Consider the following 20206-nt stretch of genomic DNA (forward strand, 5'->3'; position numbering starts at 1 on the left):
CTTGAGGTCTATTTAAGGTCCTTTCCTCTTGTACATTACCAAATTTTTTTCATTGAATAAGAAATCATTTTATTTAGAACTCCCTTATTGTTGGAGCCAATGAGGAGAGAGGGATGTCGTGGTGGAGTCTTGAATTCCACGACAATCAATCGACTTGTCTAGGCTCATTTTTTGTCAATGGTGCAGTATGATTACTTGGGCATTTCTATGTCTCAAGGGGTGCTAAGCTAGTAGGGTTTCAGGCAGGGAAGTCTTGACCTACTATTTCTTAAGAGCAACATCACTGACCTGTAGGAGTGCATATTAAAATTCAATTGTGCCATGCGGCGATCATATTCTTGCATTTTAAGGATGACTAAAACAATAGAGGTGTAGTTAAATTATTATATAAATTGTCAAAACCCCAGCTGAGTTACGGTGATTAAAGCTTGAGTAAATAAATATAAATTTAAACAAATTTAAATTTAAAGTTAAAATAATATAACTAATGTAATTTGTCATAAAATGAACTTGCATCTATGAGTTAAGAGTTGAGTGTTTAAATGCAATATGTGAATTCATATACAAGAATGGTAACATGCATGATGCGATTAATGAGTATTTAATGAAATAGTTAAACTTTTTAAATTTAATATTTTTTAGTGTCATATTTAAATTGAAAAGGTTTGAGAAAAGCTTTAAATATAATATATGTTGTAAATGTATCGGGCACTGCATTTAAATTCAAATTTAAAATTGTGTAATGTGGCGGTCATAGATATGCCATATGAATTAAGGAATGCTTGACACATAACATCGCTCAGGCTATTTGACCCCTTTTTAATATTTAAAGTGTCTCTTTTCTTGCTGAAAACTATTTGGCATTAAGGATGTCAGCCTCAATCCAGTGAATTTCTTTGAGAACTAATCAACCGACCTCATTAGATGTGACTTACATTAAATAATGGCTGTTTCTTTAATGTATTTCAAGTGCTACTCAACCTGAGCAATCCTTAATATTTAGGCTCTAATACTCCCTATAGTTTCAAAGATATATTAGGTAGTCAAGAGCTTATTTGAGATTTTTTTTCTTTAAAACCAACTCGATGCTTGATGTTGTGGTTTTATTTTTACCGAAGCGTTTGATGCAAGGGCTTTTAAATATTAGGATCAGTAAATGTTTTCATGAATATTGTGCAGCTTTATTTGATTCAGTTTTTTATACATATCTAAGATTGGCTCCCTGAAGCGCAATGTCCTGCATGAAACTGGAACCACTTTCCCTTACGTTAAGTCGTTAACTGATTGCTATCGAACAAAGTCTTTCCTATTATATTCTTATTTTCCTGGAGCAGCTGGATTGAAAAGCTCCTAGTTACCGGCTCTTGTATGCTGTTGTAACCGAGAGATTATTCTGTGCGGACACCGGACAGGAGAACCGTCCAGCACCGCTTGGCACCGATGCTCGGTACCCCTCGGTATAGCGCGGTACACTTTTGGGGTGACTTGGCACATTTTTATTGGTCTTTGGACGTCCTCCGGACTCCGCACAGAATAATGTCGTTGTAACCACCTATTTAAGTTGCTTCTCGATTTTTGTGCTTATATTTTAGATCGTTCAGTCTTTAATCTTAGCCGTATTCTGTAGGTGCTGAATCAGAGAAGACCATCGTTTTCTGATCATTGCTGAATGTATTTCTGGATCTGGAAAGCAGACTAAGTATATCAGAAGGCTTTTGATGGAAATAACTCATGAACAAAGTATTGCTTTCACTTGGCTGAGGTACATCTATATGTAGATTTTATTCGCTGAATTTGATTTCATTAGTAAAAAGCCCCATACATGATGGAAACTAAGCTATCATAGCTGGAACATTTTTCTGATACCTGACTGCATTGTTCAGATGATTAGTTGAGATGTATTAATGAATCATTTGAATGTAGTGACTGTATCATGTAAAAGAATTTTCTTCTGTAATGAAGCAACTGATGGAGTTAAATGTTGACTTTCCACGAAATGGATTTCCTTGGTAGACTCAGTTCTAATGAAAGCTTTTGTTTGCGCATCATCAGCTTCTGTTAGTAATGTAGACTTGGTTTGGTTATTTTGTATGTTTCTTAAAAGATAGTTTTAAAATTGTTGTTTGAGATAACGGAGTTTTTTGACGTTAAAAACAATACGAAAATACAATTCTCTGAAAAGCATTTATGTTAAAGTGGCACATACAAGTAACAAAAAAAAAAAAAAATTGCCGTTTCGAAATTTAAAAGGCAAAATTAAGCATAGACATTGTTGTTGAAGGTTAGGAAATGAATGATCTTTCATAATTCATCGCAAGTCAAATTGATTTTCTTGTACTAAGAAGTGCCTACATCTTGTTGATTATTTTATCATGTTGATTTCTACACAATTCCCATTGAACAAAAAGCAATTGGAAGTTGAGTTGATTACTAAGCTCTTGTATGACATTTACATCTGGGAGCATTTTTTATCCTCAGTTCTTTATGTTTTTTTTTTTCTTATAGCCATTCTAGCCTTAATAAGTTATTGTAAGGGCATTAAGCATCGTTTTTTTTTTTAATTTAGAAGTACTAAGCATGATTAGAAATATAATTAGGATATTAAGTATCATTTTTTAAATTTAAAAGTAGGTATAATTGCTCCGGGCGACTAGGTGATTAGGCATACTCGCCCGTTCTTCGGAAATTATAAATTGTGCATTGATAAAATAACCCAGTATAATTTTTGTAGTGCATTTTTATAGATAATTTTTTTAAAAAAATTCAAATCCGGTGATATATTTTTTTAATATTTGTATGTACTAATTTTAGATATGGGAAACCCTTTTTTTTAAATATATTTAAAAGCATAATATCATGGTATTTTCATAATCATTTTGCAATGATAATTCATTCAGCTTTCAATGACACATCACATCAGATGAGTTCTAAAATTATCTTGCCAATTCAAGTTCTTTTGAGATTTTTGGCTGATAGTGTTTGTTGAATCTCAGCTATATAAATGACATATTGAGTATAGTTGTTGATTTAGTGTTTGAGTTACTCAAAATGTGGATCTTCATTTATACTTATATAATATTAATTATTTCATTCACAACTAAGATACCCTAGATGTGTACTTGGGATTGTCAAGGTCATCTCTGCAGCATCATGCATCTCATGTACACGATCTAGTACAATTGAATTTGAGTTTACAATTCTTCATCCAAATTAATATCATTATGAATTTCCTCAACCTCTACATACAGAATCAAAACTTCAAAAGCAGTCAATGATAATGCAAACTCACAACCTTCATCGTCCTCAAGCTTCGAGACCATGAATTGGTTGCCTGTTGGAAAACAACCCACAATGGTCACCGCGAACTTTGAGGGATCGAACTTTAGGGTCATGACAACTCCATCCTTTAACTACTTCAAAGTTGAGTTGAATGGAACTTGTAGGGGCCGACATTGACCACCAATATATGGTGGCGAAAAATTACCATCTAATGATAACTCTCCGTCATATAACAATATAAAAGATGGTGGTCGTGCACTCATTTTGAATACCTACATTTAAATTTTAAACGATAAATTTATTTCACCTATACAATCGTGAACTTCACATCATTTCACACTATGTTCCAATAGAATTTTAATTAATAATATTTCACTATGATAATATTATCATTAACTTGTTAAATGTAAATGTTATAAATTGTAATAGTAATATTTCTTATAATTCCTTAAAAAGTTAACACAAAATTTGGAATTATTTTCTTTTTATTTATATGAGAAATTTACATACATACCACTTTATAATATCCTATTTACATATCTAACACCTAAAATTTTAATATTACATGCATACCACCCAATATTATTTTAATATCAAATATACCACTTATATTTCTTTCCTACCACTCATATATTTCATTTCTACCACTCCTATTTGATATGAAAATAAACTATAAGTGGTATGTATGTAATATTAAAGTTTTAGATGTTAAATATGTAAATAAAATAGTATTATGTGGTATGTATGTAAATCTCATTATATGATATTTATTAAAAAATAAGGGTTTATTATTAATACAAATAAATAATGATTTAATTATCAATATTTTTCTTAATAAAAATACTGTAATACTTATATTACATATGTTTTACAATTAATTTCTAAGTGGAAGCTTCAAAATAATAATAATATTCCTTTTTTTTGTTAAAGATATGTTTATATAAATAATTTGGGTACTATAAAATGAAAAAATATAAGTCACAATATACATGACTCTGAGACAAATGGGAAGCATTCAACAATAAATATAAAAAATTTTTAACTCATATAAATTTACAAAGTCGATGCACGATCAAGGGCTTATTTATATAAATATAAACATAAATTGAGTATTTTGAATTGATATCAAACATCTAAAAAATCATAACTAGACTTTTTACCGGACACAATGGCGAAAAAGGATTCATGTAGCCAACCCCACATAGTGGGACAAAGGCTTGTTGTTGTTATGTATTTTATTTACTCACACCACTAATATTTGCAAACAATTACTGCTTCCTAAATGGAATTTTAAAAATCATAACTCATCACCTAAAACCATTTCATTCTACACTTTAACACGATACATTTTTCTTTCCTTATTCAACCTTCTATTTTGAAAAGGAATAAATAAATATAAATTTTTAACAAAAAAAATACATACAAACTTACCTAAAATAGTGAAATCCGGCGGTGAAGAGCGACGGTCGACGAGATCGGAGAGGGCAAACAGAGAGTCAGGATGGGGACTATGGCTTCGATTGCCAATTTTAAACAGGTCAAAGTCCCCCGTTATACGGGCGACTTTAACCTTTAGTAAATCGCCCATTAAAAACCGGCGATTTTGCCTACTTTTAAATTTTTAAAAAATTATGCTTAATCCGTTAATTACGGCTCTACTCCTGCTTATTCTTAAAAATTGCCCTTATTGTAATATATAAGGCAATTTTTCCATTATTTTTAAAGATAAAGCACTTCATTTTCTCATCAATCTCTCCTGGGTTATCGGAATTGCCTTAAAATTCTACTTCATTTGTCTCACAGGTTTGTTGCACAACCATATAATTTAGGTGGTTCTTCAGCTCTTTATTGTTTTAATTGGTTTGTTATTTGTACTAGTTTGATTAGAGATTTTATATAGGTTTTTTATTGACGGATGTTGGTATGCAGGGCTACATTTAGGGCTGCAAACGAATCGAGCCGAGTCGAGTATGTGAGTGTTCATGTTTGTGTTCATTTAATATCAGGTTGTTCAAGTTTGGTTCATGTTTGTTCGAGCTTTATTGCTTGTGTTCATGTTTGGTTCATTTAAAATAATGAGTGTTCATGTTCGGTTCATGTTCAGTTCATGTTCGTAGTTTAGTGCTTATCGAGCTTTAAACAAATAAACATGAATGAGCTATAAACGAGCTCTACTTTTAGATGTCCATTAACATGTTCTATTAAAATTGTTGGACTTGAAGATGACCCAACACTAATTTGGATATCATGAACTGTCAATCCTAACTGCTTTGGTGAATTTTCAGACATACCTTTAAAAGAGAAGTCAACGATTATATTAAACATGAATCATATTTGCTAGTGCATATATTCAAGTTCAAAATTGAATACTAATCGAGCTTGTTTACGAACTTCAAATGATGTTGTTCAAGAACATAAATGAGTCGAACACATTAGTGTTCAAGCTTGTTTATTTAAGAATCGAGTATTTAAAATATTGTTCAAATTTGTTTGTTTAGTTAATTAAACGATCACGAACGAGCTTTAAATAAACCGAACAACAAGTAGCTCGTTGAATGTTTGTTTTGCTTGCAGCCCTAGCTACATTAATAGCATTATCACCAGAATGAATCAAGAGTTATTGTGGTGGTATCATAGAAGATAAGTAGGCATGAGCAAGCCAGGCCACAACTTTTGGGAACATATCTGTTTTTTGTTGTTTATGTTCTTTTATGTTGCAGGGTTAATTTGATTAATGTTGGAATGCATAAAAAAAAATCAAAATTTTTTCTTGGGGAGATCAAAACAAATAGTGAGGGCCTGGAATAAGGCTTCATTTAGGACGGCTTTTTTACTTCTTCTTAAAACAACTTTTTTATTTTTTGTACTAGAAAATTGTTTTAAGAAGCAGTAAAAAACCGTCCCAAACGAGGCTTAAGACTTTGTTTGGGACGGTTTTATGAAACAATTTTTCTAGTACGAAACCTAAGTTTATAGGATTAGTCCATAATTTTTGGTGCCCATTTGTTTTGTATTGTTTATGTTCATGTCAGTTGCAGTTTATTTTGATTACTGTTGGAATACATAAAATTTTTTTTAGGGGAAGTAATATTAAAAAATAATTAATGTGACATTGTAAGTTAGTTATCATTAATAGTTAATTCAAATTAAGATTAGAAGTACAATAACTCGATTCATTCTGGAACGGTTTTTTACTCTTTCATAAAATAATTTTCTCATACAAAAATTACCTCACGTAGTGGGATAAAGGCTTGATGTTGTTGTTGTTGTTGTTGCTGCTTACAAAAATTTAAATTTGTGGGTTAAAAAGTTGCTTTAAGAAACATTAAAAAAAGTAAGTCGTCTCAAACAAAGCCTAAGGTTTTTTTTTTTTGATGGCTCTTCTCTTGCTTCTTAAAACAACTTTATAGTACAAAATTTATAGTATAAAATTTTTTATACTACAAAGTTATTTTAAGAAGCATTGAAAAAGTCATCCCAAACTAAGCCTAATTGTGCACTAAATGATAATTTTTTAATATATGAAGTTAGTATCATTAATGTAATTCTCAAAATTGTTTTTTTTTTTTTTTTTTTGTTAGTTGAAAATTCGTTATACCCCCAGGCTGATGATCAAGGTACATTCAAATATTTTTAACTTTGTGTTCTATATTTTTAATATTGAAAACAATGAGTGATTATTATTTTTTCATCTTCAACATTTTCCAAGAAAAAGAGAAGTTGATGGATTAGGACCCTAAAGAATAGAAGATGTGGAAGAATGAAGATTTATTTGGAAGGACATAATTTGGCCTTCTTCAAATTGCATGCTGACTTTCGCCATCATCATCATATTTGTACGTTTCTATTGCAGTTAGTATGAGAAAAAAATTATGTTGGAACATTGGTATGTTGACTTTTGTATCTAGTTCGACCCTATATTTGAACATAATTTGGCAGCCCTATAACCTTTGTTTTAGTGCTAATGTTATGGCTCGAAAAACAAGTTTAAATTTGATTCGAATAAGGTTTAGAAGACAAAATAAAAATTTGTACCTTAGTGTTGAATGAATCTTTGTTCCTTACCCAATAAGATTTGAACTTAGTTTGAATCTCTATTTCAATAACATTTTGAATTTAGTTTCATATGTAATGTTCAAACTTCATGTTCGAAATATTGTTTGAATTAGTATGAATGATGTTCCAATATTGATCGTGGGGTACAATCCTTAATCAATTTTTTAACCTACTTCTTAGTGGTCAAAGGGAAGGATAAGACATTCTAATATAAATGATAAAAAATATATCAATATTAATTATGAAGATAAGGTTAGTGAAGAGGCGGAAATGAAAAGGTATTGAGATGCAGCTTATCCTGATTTGTCGGTTGAGAGTTTTGGTTATCAACTAAGAGGTCTTGTGTTTAAGTCTTACGTATGTGTAAGTTTGTTTTAATTGGCTCAATGTCTCCAAAAAAAGAAAAGGTAAGGAAATATATTACAGTGAAACTTTATTATAAATGGATCACGTGAGTTGTGAGCCCATGCAAGACTGAGAAGGCACTTAGAAGAGTGTTTGAGCAGCATTTTTTGTTCTAACATTCATTTGACTATGAGTGGCCAAACTCATATATTGTAGTAATGAATTTTTGTTGGAATTTATGTTTGGATCATATTTATTAACATAAAAAATAGTTGACATATTTCTCCAAATAATAATTTTATGTGACACTTAAGTCCAATTTCTTATTGGGTTTTAATAAGGTTATGATTGTATGAAATGTGTTTGCACTACATATTAAGGAGGCTTTGATTGTTGAGAACTTGTGTGTGAAGGCTTTAGAAGATGGAGGTGGAGTTTTAACCCAAAAGTAAGTGCATATTGAGTCCATTGCATTAACATGTAATAATTAGTTTTATACATCCACAATACATTAATGAGTTTATAACACCATTCTTCTTTGTTTATAGATGATAATTTTTTTATAATTTGAACTTAATTTTCCTTTAAGAAACAAAAATATTTTTTTTCCTAGAGTAATATACGATAAAATATCACTAATTATTGTGTTGATGTCAAATAAATCTATTTATTTTTATACTCTTAAAAGTGACATCTTTATCTGATATGATTCATTGAGGTATATCAAAATGACACACAATATGACATATATAGTAATATAAAGCATCTGACTTGGCATCTTTAAGGGATATAACTTCTTCCCACATAGAGAAGTCTTCAGTGGAAGTTAAAATAAACCTATGTCCATTTAACAAGGAAAGGTTAATTGAACCAACTAAGTATATACCCCAACAATAAAAGGACTAAGATGTCACAATATGGTGAAGATGGTTTGGGGGTTTACGTAAAATATTGCCTTTGACAGGATACTGTTGACATGGGTGAGCATATTTCATGTAATCGAATGTCATTATTAGTTAGTAATATCTAAGTCTCGTAAATTTTATTTTTAGTTTAGGCCTCAATTGGTGGAGATCATAGTCCCCCATGTACTTCACCCTTGACCTTGTGTGCTTGATCTCATTCAAGGAAAAATAAGTATATTTGATCAAATAAAGATTAATAGTGCTATTAATATAAAGCACATAAAAATTTTCTCTTTTAAATTTGTGAAGCAAGATAGCAATCATTAAGAAGTTTTCCCTCATGTACATATTCCATAGAGAGTTGTCTCTAGTCATCCTCTCCATCAATCATTATGGTTGACAAGATATTTTTTTAAGAGTTTTGATATCATGTTGAGCAATAAATAAATGTGACTTAACCATTCTATTTCAGATTATGACTATTTGTAAAATGAGCTATCAATATCAATTGGCTTTCCCTAACTTGGCTTGTTCTTCTTCCTTTCCATTGTTGTGGTGAGATAATGTAATAATATATAAAATATTTTATAGCAAGTATATTATTTGATGGTGGTAATGAAAGAGGCTTGGTTTAAGATCCTAATATATGTTAGCCACTTGATTGATGATTTAAGTATAAATCTCTTGGGATTTTACTCTACTTAATTTCCTTGTTAATGACTATCTCAAGGCCATTGATTAAAGCCCCATATTTTGTTTCATTGCTTATGCTCACCTCCGAAAAATTGTGATAGTACTACATTGTCCCTTAGGAGATACATATGCTAAGCTTGTATTCGGCCACATTTTTAAGAAATTGATTTATTTAAAAAGGTAACAACATCAAAATAGAACTCCTAAGTCAAAGAGTTCTGGCATAAATGATATTTGTTTAGTAATCAGTAACTGCTGACTTTGTAAATATAGTCGTCATTTTTGTCCGTCAGAATATTAATTAACTCTTTTTTTTTCTTAGTAATTGATGTAATATCGGAATATTAATTAATTATTTATAACTCTCAATCCGAAAATCCGTTAATCAATAGAGGATAATACAACAAGCTATAATATTTGTAGAAAAGCTCATTGGCTCATCATCCTGCGCAGCTATAAACAGTCTCCAACCAATGTTAGTGAATAACTAGTTTTTGCTTATTTTCACACACTAAACATAATAGCAACAATGTATTATCGAATAGCATGCTCATATTCATTCACAATACTTGTATTAACAACCTAATTATATTAAAATGTCAAAATTATTATTTCTATTCAAATCATACAAAATGCAATAATTTTCATTTTAACTAGTGAAAATACGAAACCAACTGATTGAAATTACATAATAATTAATACTATATTATACTAAAAACTACATGGTGGAAGTTCACTAAATCAAGAGAAAATATAATATAAAATCAATTGGGGACAAATCAAATGAAATATTCAAAAACAGAAATAGGATAAATGTCATCCATAATGATGTGAAGAAATTTCGTAAAACTAACAAAATGAATCGCAGCCAAAAAATCAATTTATCTTTTCTCTCTCCTCCTCCCCTCTCCTCTTTCCCAATTCCCATTTCCTTCCTAGGTAAGCCTACGAGTGAGGGAGAGAGTAGAGTTGATGACATTTTAATATATATCAAAACTTGTTTTAGTGCATATTGTTGTAGCGCCTAGGTGCCTCAGTGCCTCAACGTTGCATGTGATTCAGACTAGAACGAAAAGTTATAGGGCTGAGACGTCACTCTTTGGGGCTTATCAGCGGTGATACGCCTGAAAGCACAATGCTCTAACAAGCAAATTTACGAAGGAATTTGAAATTCTTATTATTAAAAAATAGTTTTGTTAAACTGTGTATTTTGAATTGGTTGGGCCAATGATATAATCTAGTTTATTGCAAGCGGGCGATTTTTGCTGTCAATATAGGTTGGTGTGAATTATGTCGTAACTTGCAACTCTCCTTTATAGTATAATAGCAATCGTGATATTATAAAATTTTAATAGCTATGAAGATTTTAAATTATAGAATTTTTTTGGGGACATTTAGGTCATTTAAGACAAACTCACACACAACGCATACACAAAGACTCGAATTCAAGACCTCTTAGTTGGAATCATAAGCTCTCAACCAACAGACCAAGATGACGTGTGCAAATTATAGACTTCAATTGAACATTAACATAACTAGGAATATGCAAGCAATTTTAGCCAATTAATTATTTAACTTTACACTTTATAATTAAGATAGAAAATTACGGGGTAAATTATAAACAAGAATATATCTTTATAAAATGTTTTTTACTAAAAAGTTAAGATTTCGTTTTGGACAACTTCCTTAATGATTAAAGAAAAAAAAAAAGCCCAAAAATTTTTTGAACTAAAAAAAATTTCTATTAAAAAGCTGTTTTAAAAATTAAGAAAGTAAAGCTATCTCAACCGAAGTGAGTTGCTGGTCCGGCTCATTTAGGCTAAACCCAGAATTCGAAAATGAAAAATCTCTTTCCCTCCGGATTGAATATTGGGTTTCACCCCAGGCTTTTTCTCCTCCTCCATCTCACGGCCAATCACCCATGGTTGTGATCTCCCGCCGGCTAGAGCAGGCAGCCGTCGGCAGCCTATTTCGCTACTCGCCAACACGAAATGTTCAATCACCAAACTCAAGCCGTCATCTTTCCCCTCGTTCCTTGCCCGATCCCCTCTTTCCTTGGCTCACTTCCATCTACCGGGCTTTGGATGAGTTCAGAAGGAAGCCCGAGAAATGTGGAGATAGTCTTAGGGTCTTACTTCAGAACTGCATTTCGAACTTCTCCGATGATGAGCAATACCGGGACGACGCCAGATTTCTCAAGATCTGCATTCTTTATGTAACGTACCCTCGCATTTTGTTAAATATGAACCCTTTTGAGGGTTGTTTTGCTTCAATTGGTTCCAATGATCTTCTTATTGTGGGGAAAGGGGGACGTGACTCAAGACTTTAAGCGGATTTTTGAGATGATGGAGGCGAAAGGGATATGCCAGGGGCAATCGATGCTGTTCGAGGCGTACGCGGCGTTTCTTATCGCGAAAGGAGACTTGCTGGAGGCCAACAAAGTGTACAGGCTCGGCATTTCGAGGTTTCTGTTTGGGTTTGGGAATCTTTTTTTTTTCCTATATTCAACGGTGGCATATTGTAAATATAGTGGTCGCGCTTGGTTAATAGAAATGCAGAGCCTCTAGAGAGGTTGAAGAGGATGTATGCCATGTTCCTGAAACATGTTGAGGAAATTATTCAGAAAGCTGCTCCTGAATCTCAGGTGTGCTTCTTTACGCTTCACATAACTTGAATATTATTGTTTCTTTCTGAGTGTTTGGAACGTTCGGTTCCAGGGAGGGATCTTTCAATGGTCTTGATATATATAATGGTTTGCTTGCACAAGCGGTTGTTTAGAAATTGCCTATACTGTTAGATTAGCAAGGAGTAGATAAATTTGTTCAATTATGAAATAATAATATTATGAGACTTGAAGCTCTAAGAAGCTTAGCAACTTCTTAGAGGAGGTTGAATTTCACGTGATATTTTCGACAAATTCAGTTTCAATTTAGAATATTGTCTTTTAGTAGTTTTTATATGGTCAACTTGATGCACAAGAATCTGACTCATTGATATCTCTTTCTTCATATTATGTTCATGTTCATCCCATCATTAATTTTTTAAATAAATCGCTGAGCGTTGCTTTTCAGAAATTCTCAAGGATATTTGCTTTTTCATGATACAAAGTACTATAAACAAGCTTCTCTTGATGCAAAAAATAACAAACTTAATAATTTTCTTTGAAGTATGAACACAAGAAGACCGCTAGTTTGCATATTGTGTGCTTTCAGTTTTGTAATATACTAATATAAAATTTTGGTTAGATTGTCTAGAAGAAAATTGGCTAATTGTTTTGCTTCTAACAGTTAAAATGTTGTTTACATTTTTTAATTCTTTATATTGTGTTACAAAAGCTCTGTGTATCTCTTTCTTTTTTCTGATTATTCTACTTGCAGGTTGACAAAATTGTACATGAAAGGCAGGACCAGTATTGTGTAGATCCTTGGTCAACTTCTGTAATAGACAGCTTCCTGAAAAAGAAGGAAACCTGCATAAAAAAATATGCTGTAAGATACAGTTTTATTGGCTTTGTTAAATGGGATAAATTTGAAGTTTATTTGTCCTTTCAAATCATTTACTAAATTGCTAACATGTTCAGGGTTATCATGCTAGTAACAAGATCTACTCAGGAAAAGCATCCTTATCATCATTACAAAGCTCCTCGAGGAATAAAACACTTGAGCTAGGTGGTAATTTCTATAGGCTATCGTTTGCCTTTTTATTTTATTTGGGTTATTGTTAACGTTCTTCTTCATAGATGCTAAATTTGCAGTTACATGCATGTGTACGTGAGTAGAGGAACTATCAAGAATTTTACATAATTCTGTTTTTCTGTGCTTGTTTCAGATTAAGAAGTGTCTGCTACTGATTCTATGCATCCTGACATTCAATATAAGAATTAAAACATATTTCATGTAATAAGAAAGTTTGCAGTCTTGGGCAATTAGAAATAATGCTTAAGGTTTTGTTTGGGACGGTTTTCTTTCAGCTTCTTAAAGCAGCTTTTTCCAATAAAAAATTAAAAATTTTGTACTAAAAAGCTGATTTAAGAAGTAGAAAGAAAGCCGTCCCAAAATGAAGCCTAAATCATTTTCAAACTTTAAAATAATCAGGTCAGCAGAGCTGAATCTAATAAGTATAGAAAGAAATCTTGAAACATCTGAATGGAAATATCTTAAAGCATAACGGCTTTTTCTACTGAAAATGGGATAAGCCGGTCCATGATATCAAATTTTCTGACCGGTGCTTGCTGAAGCTTGTTACAACTATATAATTTATCACTAAGCCATGTGACATTGTCGTAGGAATGAATGCACCAATATTGGCGCAAGCTAATAAAATATATCTTCTGTTGTCCTACAGAATACTTGGCTTCTTCAAAACTTTGAAACAACGTGAAAGTAATTAAAAACTCTTCATCACTTTTCCCTTTTAAACATTCTTCTTTAGTGCTGGAAATGCATCATAACGACATACACAGATTAACCTATCAATGAAGAAATGATGATGATGAGGTAATTGAGTAAATAACTAAATATAGTACAGTTATCAAAATTCATGATAAATACATCAAGTGAACAGACACTGCAATATACAGCAAACAAAGAAGAAATCACATTGTGCTTTTATTACTTGATACATCATCAAAAAATTCTTTTGGTCAACTACAAATATTGATGTAACCTTTAAATTAAAAACTTTCAAAATTAAATTTTGAATAATTTAATCTTCAAATTTAACATACTTATTGTCAAATTGACCATCTCAATGGGACAAACTCCACAATAACAAAAGTAATCCGATCTGAGCTCAAATGTGCCAAAATCAAGCAACAAAAGTGTTATTTAAAATTCTAAGGCATTAATTAAAGGACCAATTGGTCTCTAAATTTTGCGGGTTTATAGTGAAACTGATCGTCTCGGTGAGATGAATCCGATGAGCCAAAGGTTATTCAATTCTAAAATCATTAAGGCACATGTTGAATAAACAATTGATGATCAAATGATTTGATATGGAGTTTTAGCTGCATTTATTTGAATGTCACTATCCCTCATTCTCTACATGAAGAAGAAATGGGCAAGAAGCAAGAGACCTTGAAGATTTGAAGAACTTTAGAGTTTTATGCGACATTCGATGCCAATGTCATCATCAGCCATTGTTATCAACCTATTGCTATTATTTGTTTGTCGATGCCTGAAAGTCATCCTCTGACATTCACCGCCGAATTGTCATTGTTCATTCACCATCATTTGATTTCCTTCGCCCAATCAACTCTGTCTGACTGTCATCTAACTTCCATTATCTAACCACCGTTGCTCGACTAATATCATCTTACCATTGTGATTATCCCTTCACTATTTCTAGCAAGCTCTACTTCTATTAGAGGAGAATAAATTTGAGTTAAATCTTTTGTAATCCCGTTTCTCTAATTGAAGGGAAGAGTGGACGTCTGTAACTTTTTTAATATAGTGGCTGATGATACAATATAGTTTGTGCCACCATATGTACCTTCTTCGAAATTGGCTCTATGTTCTCCCACCATGTGTTTCATCAATAAATTGGGATATTGTCCTGAATTGAATCAGAAGAAAAAAAAAAAAAAAAAAACACTTCGAGAATGCATAAGTTGGTAGAATGACAAGATGAGGAATAAGAAGTATGGCGTAGGCAGAGTCTACTATAAACTTCATCAAGGAATACCTATAATGAAAGACAGTTTTCATTTGCTCCATTTCTGCTGAAGTTTGTTGATATGCTTTCCAAGCTCAATTTGATCGATTCACCCTATTTCAGTTCACCCTATTTCAGTACTGAAGGAAAGAAAATAAGATTTTTTGCGGATAACAGTCTTATATTTGTGGGATATGGTTGTGATACGTCATCATGAAATTATTTGATGGGGCACGAATCTCGGCGCAAAAATCAAGTTAGAAACTTCATAAATTAAATTTAGGAGCATCCGAACTCTGATTTCAACGAGCTTATAGTCAAACTGAGCGTCTTGGAAATACGAACCCAACGACACCAAATTCAACTCGATCCGAGCCCGAATGAGCCCAAATCAAGCACCCGAAGTGCTGTTGGAAAGCTCAAACCACAATTTGAGTTACCAAACGGTCTCCGATTTTAACGAGCTTATAGTCGAATCGAATGGCTCGACGAGACGAATCCAACGAACCCAAGATCATCGAATTCCGACATCACTAAGGCCTTCAAATGTCTGACAAACGGTGCACGATCAAGGGATTCAATATCAGCCGTCCATTCAACCATTCCCTATTTGACCTTGATCTCGCGCTTATTTACGAGCTATGCCACTCCAGAAAAACTATAAATAGAGCCCTCATTCTTCACAAGAGGGAAGTCAAGCAAGAGAGAGAAGCAAGAGAGAGAAGAAGAAGAGGAGGAGAATTAGCTCCTCCTCGACCACCACCGGAGTTCTTTCCGCAGCCTGAATACACCGGAATTCTCCCGGATGTTCGGGAGACGTCGGAATTCTGCAGAACTTTGTAACTTTGTCTCAATTTAGAAGAAATTGATTGTAATTTGATCGTCTTAACTTGTGGGACGAATCAGCCTTTGCACTTCAAACAAACACTAGTGGAATTACTTCAACTGGGCATGACCCCGTGGTTTTTTCCCTCTTTCGGGTTTTCTACATAAAAATTATAGTGTTTATTTTCCTTTTTATCTTCTGTTTGTGTGCGCTGAATATTCGTACAACACTTGGACGTAAAATTGCAAACTCTATTGCTGCATATATTCTAGCCTGCAACAGGTTGTTTATTTTTAATGATCTTCAAACAAATTTGAATAATAGGGCTTACATATTTTTATATAGTTATTTCTTAGAGCAACCCATAATCAGGGCCAGAGAATGGTCTTATTATGAAATTTGTTTAAGCTATTTTTACATCGTCATCATAAAGTTGAACTTTAGTATTCTATCCTTAATCATGATTATTCTTTATTCCTTATATAATCTCCATCAGAAAAATCCTATTCTTACACAACCATAAGTTATTCACCTTAATTCTCTGTTGTTTAAAGGTGGTGAAAAGTACCAAATCAAAGGTTGCTCAGGTGTAGGTAGATTTGCTCAAGTTTATAAAGCTTTTGTTGACAACAACCCTGATGATGTTGTTGCCCTGAAGGTTATTATGCGCCACCTAACTCCCTTTCAGTGTTCAACTGGTATGATTTTATGACCAATATTTACTATTCTAATTTCCTGTAGATTCAAAGGCCTGCTTTTCCTTGGGAATTCTACATGTATCGTCTGCTTGATGAGCGCATTCGCTCTGAGGAAGTATACTATCAACTAATTTTTACTATTTTGGCAGGATCTTATTTTCCTTTATAACAGTAATAATATTATTTTTTCTTTTTTTGTCAGAGGTCAAGCTTCGGCTTTGCTCATAGGGCGCACATCTATGCTGATTCTAGCATATTAGTGACAGACTACTTGCCCCATGGAACTCTTCAGGTAAATACGCCTGCCACACAGGCATGGCTCTCTTCTACTGTCACTTCGTCCAGGTGTGTTTTAGGCTTCGTTTGAGATGGCTTTCCAACTGATTCATAAAGCAGGTTTTTAGTACAAAAATTAAACCCTTTGTACTAAAAAACTGCTTTAAGAAGTAGTAAAAAAACCGTCCCAAACAGAGCCTTAGTTTTTTCTGCAAAGTACAGATTTGGATACATTTTCTTATGGATCTTCTCACAAAATCCTTACACAGGATGCTATAAATTCACATTTGGTTACAAATAAAGTCATGGAGGAGGTACTATGCATCCATTACTCAATAGAGATGCTTCGCATGTTGGAGACTTTGCATAGTGTCGGTATAATTCATGGTGATTTTAAACCAGACAATCTTCTTGTCCGTTATTCTAGGTAACTATTGATACCACTGAGACTGTTATAGAACAAACTTCTCATTCTTTTTTACTTTGGATCTCTACCATGAGGTCGTACGTTATTTTTTCTCCAAGAATTTACCCAAAATGGTGATTTCTGCTCCTAATAATTGAAAACCGTTCTATATGCATTTATTACTACTCTATTCCACTCTAAAACTTATACCACTAGAGGATTTGGAGTATTACTTTTACTATCTATTTTTAGCTATTATTGATGAGTGCAATATAATTTATTTTATTAGAAATTAATGGAAGAATGCTGTTTAGTTTTTAACACCATTCCAATCGGTGGAATCCTCTAACCACTAATTGTTTTTTCTATTCAAAATTATGGTTCGAAGTTTAAATTTCCAGAAACACAGTGGCTGGCTGACTGCATTCTTTGATCATGGAAATTAAGAGCAAATACTTGGATTAAATGTTAAGAAGGTATCTGGTTAAATAACATTGGGACACTTGTATTCTAAAGCTTAGAACTTGTTTTTTTTTATGCTATGTAGATAAATTAAACATGTACCCTGAAAATGTTCATTCCCATCTTCATTTTATATACAAAAGCATCTTAAAAGACTAGGTTTTTATGACTTTTTACATTTTTCTGGTCCTTTATGCATCTTTTCATGACTAATTTTGCTTAATTTGATTATGATTTGAGTAGCATCTAACCTATGATGCACATACACGGACACGATGAGACGGATACGCACGACACGGATATGGGACACGCCAATTATTGAAAATATTGGACCCAGACACGGGTTGGACACGTTATTATAAATTTTATATTTTAAAAATAGCATATAAAAATTAAATAAGTATAATCTTAAAAATAAATTAAAAATAATATGTCATTTAACTAGAATTTGTGCTTAAAATGATTAATATTAGGATGTTGAGAGTCGGGCGTCGATGTCGTTTATTAGTCATCGAGAGAGGAGATGAAAATACCTTCAGTGCCAAAGAGAAATGGAAATGAAAATATTCGATGAATGGGGTATTTAGTGCCGACAGTTAATTTGGTGATGTGGATAGGAAACAAGAAAAAATTTAGTTTTTATATGTTAAAATAAGTAAAAATTTTAAATACACGAAATTATATTAAAAAAAATTCATAAAATATTTAAGATCGATACGCGTTTCGGATACGCGTGTCCAATTTTTATTAAATATTTATTTTGATCGGACACGTTTTCGACTTGTCCGACACATGTCGAAGGAGTGTCAGATGCGTGTTGTGTCGGATATGTGTCGGATACTGCACGTCTTTTTGAGGAGAAATGTCGGTGCATCACAGCATCTAACATGCTTTGCATTTTTTTAAAGATTAAATAATTGCATTTCTCCTAATTCTCGTTTCAATTTGCAGCACAACTAAGATTTCACCTATCATTTTTTTTTCTTCCTCATAACATTTCTATATTTTATGCCAAATTAATCTGATTACCTTTTTTCCCTGATGGTTGTTGGGCTATTTGCAACACCACTTAGATTTAATTTTCAGGAATGATAAACGATAAACAGAAAGTGTGTCGGTTGAATCTATACTTTTTTGTTTTTCCAAGTCTTGTCCACATCATGACATTAAATTATCATTATTAAAAATGAACTCATTTTTTGCATTTTAAATGTTAGTACTAATTTTCCAATCAAGGCAAAGGTGCTCGCCTGGTTATATGGTGTTCTATGGGGAGGTATTCACCTAAGCAATGCCATAGTAACGGTATTTTCCTAAGAACCATTTGAGATGTTCTGTTCTCGCTTTGTCCTGCCCGACCACTCCGGCGAGCAACTAGTTTGCCTCGAGTTGTCAATACTCTCTATATGAGGAAATATATTTGTTTAACAATGCAGTTATTTTTGTGATCTGCTACTATCTTAGGATGCTTAAAATGAGAATGTTTCTAATTAGCGCCTCATGCGATGAGTTGTTTGTGTGGCAGGGAAGAATTGAGTGCAGATGGATTCAGTAGTAGAACTGGAAATTGGGCCGACCAGGTTCCCTTCTCCCCCTCTTGCCCCTAATCCCATGGGGAAATGTTCTATACTTTGTGCTTGAGTTGGCTCTAGGCTTTATTTGAATAGGTGCTGGTGCTATGGGTTCTTATGGCAATCATATTTACTCCTTTGTAGGGTTTATGCCTTGTGGATTGGGGAAGGGGTATTGACTTAGGCCTATTTCCTGCTGGCACTAATTTTATTGGTGACTGCCACACTTCTGGCTTTCGCTGTGTTCAGATGCAGGAAAATCAGCCTTGGACATATCAGGTCACAAAATATTCATACCTGAGATCCACATCTTTCTTTAGACTTTTTATGTAAATTTCTCTTGATTAGCAGGTTGACACCTATGGCCTTTGTGTTATTGTTCATATGATGCTTCATGGATCGTACCTGACCCTTGAAAAAAAGGCTAAACCCAACGGAAGTGATCATTATCAGCCTAAAAAACCCTTTAAAAGGTAATTTTTGCGTTCTGTACATGTCCAGTTTAGCTAATTCAAGCTTCGTTTGGGACGGCTTTCTTTTTACTTCTTAAAGCAATTTTTTAGTACAAAATTAAGAAGCAGAAAGAAAGCAGTCCCAAACAATGCCTCAAGCTCAAGAATATCCATTAATGGCTTTGATTTATGCAAAATCTAGGTATTGGAAAGTTGAATTATGGAGTAATCTCTTCTCCAGCCTTCTTAACAACCGATCGAACGAAAGCGATGTAATGTTACTCCAGAGCTTAAGGAAGTCTTTTGAGGATCACATATGCAACAATCAACAGATGATAAACCAGCTGAAGCACCTATTAGCCAGGCAAAAGTCCTCTTTGGGCTTAACTTGATGAGATTTGTTAGGAATGGATGAGGTTCTTGTCCAGGTTCTACTATTTCAGATTATTCAACCATTTTTTTTATATAAATTCTATGTTTATTAGTTTTAGGATACATTTGAATTCCATGGACATACTATATTACTATGCCCATTATTGCAAATGAAGGGTCTGTCTATGTAGGGTTCTGTATAAATGGAAATTT

The 20206-nt window shown here is 32.9% G+C and overlaps 2 protein-coding genes across 2 annotated transcripts in view; both read left to right on the forward strand.

Moving 5' to 3' along the window:
• Positions 1 to 2048, forward strand: part of LOC110107150 (protein FLX-like 1) — a 28590-nt gene extending 26542 nt beyond the window's left edge. Inside the window, exon 6 of the mRNA XM_020837323.2 lies at positions 1628 to 2048. The gene's annotated coding sequence lies outside the window, so the exon portion shown is untranslated. The remainder of the gene's footprint in view (positions 1 to 1627) is intronic.
• A 9110-nt stretch (positions 2049 to 11158) lies between these two features.
• On the forward strand, positions 11159 to 20171 carry LOC110107153 (mitotic checkpoint serine/threonine-protein kinase BUB1). The gene is made up of 13 exons (XM_020837329.2): positions 11159 to 11493; positions 11585 to 11742; positions 11829 to 11922; positions 12656 to 12766; positions 12859 to 12946; positions 16311 to 16414; positions 16498 to 16569; positions 16657 to 16746; positions 17000 to 17157; positions 19124 to 19178; positions 19314 to 19448; positions 19521 to 19642; positions 19824 to 20171. The coding sequence occupies exons 1-13, from the start codon at positions 11200 to 11202 to the stop codon at positions 20011 to 20013; spliced, it is 1671 nt and encodes a 556-aa protein (XP_020692988.1). The 5' UTR covers positions 11159 to 11199; the 3' UTR covers positions 20014 to 20171.
• The last annotated feature ends 35 nt before the right edge of the window (positions 20172 to 20206 follow it).

Source organism: Dendrobium catenatum, unplaced genomic scaffold, assembly GCF_001605985.2.
Source record: "Dendrobium catenatum unplaced genomic scaffold, ASM160598v2 fragScaff_scaffold_1022, whole genome shotgun sequence".
Lineage (NCBI taxonomy): Eukaryota > Viridiplantae > Streptophyta > Magnoliopsida > Asparagales > Orchidaceae > Dendrobium > Dendrobium catenatum.

Bases quoted from the DNA above. Each gene is read 5' to 3' on its own strand.
- LOC110107153 (XM_020837329.2), top strand. From the start codon at position 11,200: ATGGTTGTGATCTCCCGCCGGCTAGAGCAGGCAGCCGTCGGCAGCCTA. The intron at 11,923-12,655 runs GTGTGCTTCTTT...TTCTACTTGCAG, and splicing joins AAGCTGCTCCTGAATCTCAG to GTTGACAAAATTGTACATGA. The intron at 19,449-19,520 runs GTCACAAAATAT...CTTGATTAGCAG, and splicing joins ATCAGCCTTGGACATATCAG to GTTGACACCTATGGCCTTTG.